This window comes from Agelaius tricolor, unplaced genomic scaffold, assembly GCF_023055355.1.
Source record: "Agelaius tricolor isolate 1412-34295 unplaced genomic scaffold, bAgeTri1.0.p SCAF_5, whole genome shotgun sequence".
In the NCBI taxonomy this organism is placed as follows: Eukaryota; Metazoa; Chordata; class Aves; order Passeriformes; family Icteridae; genus Agelaius; species Agelaius tricolor.
The window spans coordinates 31,946,983-31,955,386 of record NW_027269265.1 but is presented as its reverse complement, the minus strand read 5'-3'; the positions used below and the strand labels follow the sequence as shown (position 1 = coordinate 31,955,386).

Sequence of the window (8,404 nt, the reverse complement as noted above, 5' to 3'; positions counted from 1 at the left end):
CCAAGAAAGCTACGCCTACTTTTTACCCATCCATTTTCTGTAGGTCCATTTCGGTTACTGCACCCTTTAAGTGCCGAGTTATGCTTTGCCTGCCCTCACACGCCGAAGCCGCGGGACCCGTCCCGCCTCTCTCGCCTCTCCCCCCTGCCCGTGCCGGGAGCCGTGGGGGCCCGCGCATGCGCACGGCTCACTGCGCGCCGGCCGCGAGGCGGGGCCATCGCGGCGCAGGCGCGGCGCGGGCGGCGCGCGGCGATGGCGGCGCGGGGCGGGAGCCTGTGCCTGGCGCTGCTCTGGCTCTCGGCGGCGCCGCTGCCCCGCGGAGCCCGCGGGTCGGAGTCCCTCGGGCCGGCGGAGCCGTCGGGCGGCGCGGGCCCCGGGGAGCGGTTTAAGATCGAGGGCCGGGCCGTGGTGCCCGGGGTGAAGCCGCAGGACTGGATCGCGGGGGCCCGGGTGCTGGTGGACGGGGAGGAGCACGTCGGCTTCCTGAAGTGAGCGGCGGGCGGGGCGGGGGCTCGGGCGGGCCTGCCCGGGCGGGAGCCGGCGTCTCCCGGGGCCGTGGGGCCCCCTCGCAATCCGGTCCGGCCCGGCCTTGAGATGGCGGGCGGCGGGGGCGGCTCCTGCAGGGCTCGGCCGTGTCCCGTGCAGCACGGCCGCGGGACTGTGGAACCGCAGAATCCCGAGCTGAGCTGCGGGCGGAGCTGGGAACGCTGGGCCCCGGCCTTGTAATGGGCTGGGCACGGCCAGCCTTGCAGTGCCGTAGGGTTTGGCCTCAGCCTCCGGCCGGCGTATCCGGGCTCATGGCTCAGGTTGCTGCCCAAAAACTCAGGACCGGAGTTTTAATTCAAACAAACAAACGAAAAAACAACAGCCGAAACAGAAACCCCAAACGCGTTTGCGCTGTCTGGAGGACCGTGTTTCTTCTCAGCTTCTGTTGTAAATTCTGCCACTTCTTATTTAAGAAACAACTTGGCAAAGAATTTGCCCGATGTGGACGTGTTTGGTCATGTTAGAAGTTACAGTTGTAGTTCTGTGTTGAGTACCCGTGAAAAACTTAAACTGTGCTGGTGAAAGCTAATTTAAGGGACGTAGCTTTATTCTTTTACAAATCATGCAAATGTAGCTGGAAGCTGCAAAGAATCATTTTATTCAGACTCGGATGGTGCTGGATATATTCAGATAAGCAAGGATCTAGAGAATTAGGATACAGAAAATATCCTCAGAATTAAGAACTGAACTAATGTAATTTCAAGAGTAGAAGTAAATTCTAAATTTCATTCTTTGTGATTTTCAGTACAGTATAATACATTGCTTTTAAAATATGTATGAAAATGAGATTACATGGAATTAAGATTTACCCTCATAAATATTCGTAATTTTTAATTAATCCCTCTGCAATAGGAGTTAAACTTAACTTTGACTTTGGGTCCTATCAACAGGATAACACAACAGATTCTACTCTGCAGATCTTGTAGAATCCTGGCACTGTAGCACCTGCTAAGCCACTACAAACAAATTATGGGAGGCTGACATCATATCTGGGAGCTGATGTAATAACTGCTGTCAGGTTGACAAATTTCTGAATGCTTAATTGAATGCTTAAGAAACTTTAAGAAATACAAAGCAAAACATCCTTAAAACAGTTGTAATATGAGATAGCGTAAGCATTGTTAGGGATTCAAATCATCACATAAAGGTGGTAGGTCCTTAAGTGTTTTGCATTCTAGAGAGAGATGTGGTGTAAGGACATAATGACAAATTCTTTGAGAAATCACTTTTAAGAGGGCTCATTTATTTGTTTTACTGCTGCATGTTTCTAATGTGTTAGGGTTTATTACATTTTTTTCCCTTTTAACAATTTTTTGTCTTAACTTTGCATCTTACTTTTAGGAAAGAGATCTTTGATGTTGCTCTTAACAGGGTAGTGAACACTAGGGTTTTCTTATTGGAAACTTCTGGAAACACATAGGAGGAAAACTTCTGTACCTTTAAGGCAACTAGTGTTGAAGCTTCCAAGTAACCTTTTACTAATACTTTCATTGAATATTCGAGTTTCATATTTTAAAATAAAAGCCACCTGTCTAAAAATCCCTTCTGTGTATGTGTTCAGAGCTCTTAGTTTCCTTATTACTGTGATTGAGCTTTCCAGCGTGGGCTGGTCCTAAAGGGAGCAATTAGAAGTAAAAACCTCTATTTCGCAACAAAGGTACAAATTGCTATTTTTGCATTGCAAATCGTCCCTAGCACCAACCCACACTATGTAGGATGGCATTCTGGGGGCTTGCTTTCAGCAGAAGCACTAAAGCAAAGTAAACTTCATTGTATGTATTTCAGAAGGAGAAAGGAAGGTGTAAATTACTTCTGCTGTCACTTGAATACATGAAATGTAATTTATTTCAGATCTTATTTGGGCTGGTAAATTATTCCTCCAGCAAGACAATACCTTGAGGCTACAACAGAATCTTTAACCTAGCAGGGAATTTCTGCTCCTGTAGCAGTGCACATTGATAAATTAAAGGGCTTGATATTGTGAGTGCTGACTGGTTTAAGTTTTCCTTTTGGTCATTGTGGTTATTTTAAGATTTGTAATATAAAATGACACAGCTTCTTTAAAAAACAAAAACAGCAGAGCACTCTGGTTTATATTCTGGAGCATACTGAAATGTTGTGGAACTCACTGTTTTTTTCAGGACAGATGGAAGTTTTGTGGTTCATGATGTACCTTCAGGATCTTATGTAGTGGAAGTTATATCCCCTGCTCATAAATTTGAGCCTGTTCGAGTTGACATAACTTCAAAAGGCAAAATGAGGTGAGCCTTTCCTGATTTGCCTCTGTATTGGTGAGTTCTGTGTGCCTGGCAGCACAGTACAGAGATTCATGGAAGCAGCGCTGTAGGTCTGATGCTCCATCTCAGACTGGATGCATCAGCTTCTTTTAACATCACTTCTAGAAGCACGTTTCTCAAATTCCAGAGTCTGATATCTTTCTTCCTATTTATGGCCTGAAATAAGAGAAAAGAGACTTTAAAAGTCTGTCTACTTACTTGCTTTTATTATTTTTTATGCAGCTATCCTGAAATAAAATTTAGGCATAAACTAGTTAACTGCTTTATTATTTTTCAATACTTTTTTTTTTTTTTTTTACTTCTTCCCTTTTCCATTTATTTAGTAAGTGTACTGTCAGGACTTGGCACAGCAAAATTTTTAAATATTTCCATTGCACCCCCATAGGACACTTGTTACAGATACTAGTTAATACTAGCAGTTGACAGTTTCCATAATTTCTAAAGGATTGTTGGTTTGTTTTTTATGTTGTAACCAAACCACTCTTGACTGTAACTGTAGACTACTCTCTAATATAGAAAAATCTATTTATTAAGGTGATTTTCATTTAAATTAAAATGCTCATCATAATTTCTCTTTATTCAAGCACACACCAAGCATCTTAACTTTTAGGAATACAATCATCAGGGTAAATACTTCTGCAGTATATTTAGGGGAGGTTAAAAATTAAAATCTCACAGAAAACAGTGCAAATAGTCTGTTTATAATAATAATTAATATAATATGATAATATTATTATTATAATACATAATTATAGTTATAATATAATAATGTTTGAGCTTATAATAAGCTCAAAACAGATTGTTTGAGCTTAGGTTTTTCCAAACTGTATTGAATTTTTATTTTTATATTTTGTTAGTATCTTATTTGCAATAATTAATATGTAACAATTAAAAAGATATAGATAAAATATTGGGTATAACCTCACCCTTAGCACCATTTGTGTATCTAAGGACTAGTAAGGTAACGAATTTGATGTTGAGTAAATTGCTGGGGTACATCTGCAAAGGAAAGTAGGAGGAGGCTTGGCATCTCTACCAGTCCAACAGATAGAGACTATAATGAGGCATGTAGCTGGGGAGTCAGAGATGCATGAAAAACAGTGATACTTGTAGAAAATGTCAGGGCTTTTCTAAGGGATGTGCTGCCTTAAAAACTTTGGTTAATAACTAGAAAGAGGAAACAGCATGTGCAAGACAGATGTGTTTGATAAGATCTACTTGAAAATCTCAAGTTTTGAAGAAAAGACGTAGTCATAAGATAGGAGGGAATTCTATAGATATAGATTCTATAGACGTTCTATACATGAGTATTTGGTGTAAAATTCACAAGGAATAAATTATTTATGGACAGAAGTCATCCCTGGAGTTGCACAAAGTGGGTAAATACTCATAAATCATGAAAAATGGGTCAAGAATGACAAAGATGTTAGTACTGAGTAAGTATCTGAATATTAGGCCCAGATGAAGAATACTAGTGATGAGCTATGGAAAAACCTCCTGAAGTAATAAAGACTGAGGTTCAGTATTGATAAATGCACTTGTTGAAAGCTATTAACTTTGCGAGTAGATGATGTTCTGAGCAAACTGGTTAAACTACACTGTTCAAGCTGGACCCTAAACAGCATAGTATGTCTTACTTTTACAAGGTAACAAAAAATGGTTTGCTTTTGATTCCATCAAATATGCTGCTGAGAGAAGTTAGCTTTTCATAAGTGCAGCCTAGCTGACACTGCATAGCAGATGGTTTTGTTTGTAGTCTTTTATTAAAACTTGTTTGGATTTTTTTAAATCTTCTTTATGATTTGCCAAAGATTCTATGTTTTATATTTTCAATTATTTGCATTTTGCCTAATAGAGCAAGATATGTGAATTACATCAAACCCTCTGAAGTTGTCAGGCTGCCATACCCACTCCAGATGAAATCTTCTGGACCACCTTCATACTTTATAAAGAGAGAATCTTGGGGATGGACAGATTTCCTCATGAACCCTATGGTATGTACAGGCAACACACAAATATTACAAGTATGCTAAGAATCCAAATACAGCTATTTGTCAATATACTAAGACTAAAAACAATTGAGGAAAATGTGCATTTTTCCTTTGCTTTTCTGAGAGGATTGTTTTATTGGATTTTACTTCCTTACAAATGGGAAGTTATTCTCTGACATCTCCTCCCTTATATAGCACTGTTTATGTATGTCCTCTGGAAACAGCCCGTAGTCTCTTCCTTTAACAATGTGATGCTGGTCTAGTAGTGCAGAGATCAACATGTTGCAAAATTCTAATTACAGCAGGTGTAAGAGAGAACAAACATTTGCCTTATATGTCCAACTTTGAAAACTGTTGTTTAAAGCGCAATGCTCCCATGTCAGGTTTCATTCCTGACAAATGTTACTTACTGGCTTACTGTTTCAGAATGCAGTAGTTCTAGAGTTTGGCTGTTTAGTAGAGCTTCATTTTAATTTAGTAGGTCCTAAAAGTGTTTAGAGCAACAACTAAGCTGAAGAGGTATTTCCTGTTTTCTCTGTAGGTGATGATGATGGTTCTTCCATTACTGATATTTGTGCTTTTGCCTAAAGTTGTCAACACCAGTGATCCTGATATGAGGCGGGTAAGTACATTCAAATGATGCATGTGGGGAGACAAAAGATAAAGAGATTTCAGGGCACAGAAAAGTAATAAAAACAGAACTGTACTTTTAAGGAAAGCTTAATGGGCATCATTTATTCAGCTAATAGAGTGTTGCTGTTTTAGCAATGAGTCATTTAATGAGTGTCAAGTGTGTTGAGAGGGGTGTGATGTGGGGTTCTCTTGTGCTTCAGTTGACTGCACTGTTAAATCCAGATGCCGCACTAGTGTATATGATACAGAGTCTTAATACAGTCATTAAATTATCTGATTTATTGTCCTTTCATCATGCAAAATGCTGAATTGCAGAAGGCTAGGACAAAATGGAGATTCAAGGTGTCTGCTAAATCTTTTATTTTTACAAGTATTATTTGTCTGTCATGGGTGGCTGCTTTTGAAGGCTTGGTTAACTAAAAACTTTTTCTCTAAATGACCACTGTCTTCAGTAGTACTTTATAGGTGTCTGAGTAAGTTTTTTTAAATAAGTGATACCTTTAAAAAACCTATCAGAGTTGTATAATACTCTTTTGGCTACAATTTTGATTAAAAAAACAGATAAAAGATATACTAGGTATTCATGGCATGTTCTTCAAACCAAGCTGAACTCTGGAAGTCTAATTTTAAAAAAAGAAAATCACATATTCCTTACTTTTTTCACTGATGTGACACTGCTTAGAGACAGGCTGTTCTTTTGATGGTAAAGCCATCAAAACTTCTGATGATTTAGTTCTTATCAGATAACTGATATGACTTCTTAATGAGAAATTTTCAAGTTGGAAGAATTTTGCTTATAATTTAACTTATCTTTAAAGAGTAAGAAAAAGTTGTTTTTAAGAACTAAATTGTAATGACATTCTCTAGATGACCATGTATTAAATTGTTAAGTGTATGGAGGTTCTATGACATTTTTCAAATTAACTTGTTTTTTCTTTCTGGAATCAGCACAGTACTAGTTTGTATATATATATATATATATATATATATATATAAAAATCCTTTTTTTCCTGAAGGAATGAAAACTCAGCTGCAGTACTCTAGTAGCTTGGTGTCAGAAAGTAGGGTAATAAAAATATCTAATTCCTTCAAACAGCATCAAAAATTTGTTAATGTGCTATAAATTATACTGATTTGAAAAACAAAAGTGTGACATCTGTGAGAACACATATCTGAATATCTAAGCAATAGCCTAAATTTTAATATGGAGAAAAGTAGTGCTGAAAAGAAATATTTTCTATTTTTCAGATTTTTTATATCAGATGATTGCCCTGTAAGACTGCTTAAGACATGGTTACCATTTTCCATGTGTTGCTGCTTTTAGTTTTGGGGGTTTATGTTTCTGTATGTAGCTGGGTGGTTTTGGCTGTGGTTGCATAAAACTATGTAGCAATATGTATCCTGGAGGACTACAAAAAGTAAAACAGTATTTGGGAAAATTCGTTATCTTTCTCATACAGTCTTTATACAGCCAGAATTGTTAAAAGCTATTAAGATGATCTGATCTTTTCATGCAGGAAATGGAGCAGTCAATGAACATGCTGAATTCCAACCATGAGCTGCCAGATGTGTCTGAATTCATGACAAGACTTTTCTCTTCAAAATCTTCCAGCAAGTCTGGTGGTAGCAGCAGTAAAGCAGGGAAAAGTAGTTCTGGAAAAAGGAGGTAGTTAAATCTTCCTCCTAAGTCTGAGTTTGCACAGCTATTTGTTATCATATTGGTGTCATGTTTATTTGTCTTGAAAGATCAAAAAGCCACTGCTGTAAACTTTAACCTGGCACAACATACATTATGCTACAAGAGTGGTTTGTAGCTATTTTTTAGATTGTATAAGCTGTTTTGTACTTGACAGTAAGCAAAGATGACATGGCTTCAATACTGTATCTGTATAAAGTTATTGATGATACTGAATTAACTATATTGTTCTGTAGAGAATTCAAATAAATTATACAATGTGCTTCACAGTAATAAATGTCTTAAGGCAATGTATAAAAAATTTCAAAGATAATAGAAGTGGAGTTCCATTTTAAGATATCTTTAATGTTTTACACTTGTTGAGTTCTGAAATGAAAAAATCATTCTTTCAAAATGGAGTTGTGAGTTTACTGGGTAGGTAATTTGCTGTATCAGCGTGTCACATGCTACACATAAAATCATTTCATGTTATGCTGTTTGCTGCCTGTACAGTTTACAGAATCACAGAGTGGGTAAGGATGGAAGGGACCATAGTGGGTTCTCTGGTCTGATCTCCCAGTCAGGGTCATCCTAGAGCACATGGCACAAGATTGCATCCAGATGTTTCTTGGATATCTTCAGTGAGGGAGACTCCACAACCTCTGTGGGCATTCTTTAGTTCAAAGATTTTCCACCATGTATTGCCCAGTTTTACTCTGATCTACTTTCTGCTAAAAACTCTTTGGGAGGAAAGAAAGCAAAGTATCTTGCATGAGGAATTCATTTAAGCTGTCAAGATCTTGAATCTTTCTTTTCTAAATTACATGTATCACTTCTGCAACACTGAGGCTTCTTACTGTTTCTATGTGTGCTGTGCTTTCAACTTACCAGTGGAAGGATTTGAGGCCAAATACAGAATTTTAAATGCAGTTCAAATTAACTAATGTTAAAAAGAAAGAAAAGAAGGTGTAGTAGGAAGCTAAATTCTGCTCATCTTACAAATGACATTCCAAAGTACATGGCTCTCGAGGAATGCTAAGTCACTGGCAGAACTTTGTTCCTCAAGCATGCCTATATATTTCTTATGCAGTATGTTTTCAAGCTACCCAGAGAAAAATTGAAAAAACTGATTGTTTTTTACTAGTTGAACATTTGCATGTTAAAATGACAGCAATACTTGCCAAACCCTATTAGTAACAGTCCCTTTTTTTATTTCATCGTAAACGCTGTTCTTTACAGTTGGTAACTTCTTAGGTAACAGG

General features: G+C 38.4%; 1 protein-coding gene across 1 annotated transcript; it reads left to right on the top strand.

Moving 5' to 3' along the window:
• Positions 1-208: 208 nt before the first annotated feature.
• EMC7 (ER membrane protein complex subunit 7) lies at positions 209-7,983 on the top strand. The gene is made up of 5 exons (XM_071427043.1): positions 209-488; positions 2,688-2,807; positions 4,699-4,837; positions 5,376-5,456; positions 6,985-7,983. The coding sequence occupies exons 1-5, from the start codon at positions 253-255 to the stop codon at positions 7,135-7,137; spliced, it is 729 nt and encodes a 242-aa protein (XP_071283144.1). The 5' UTR covers positions 209-252; the 3' UTR covers positions 7,138-7,983.
• The last annotated feature ends 421 nt before the right edge of the window (positions 7,984-8,404 follow it).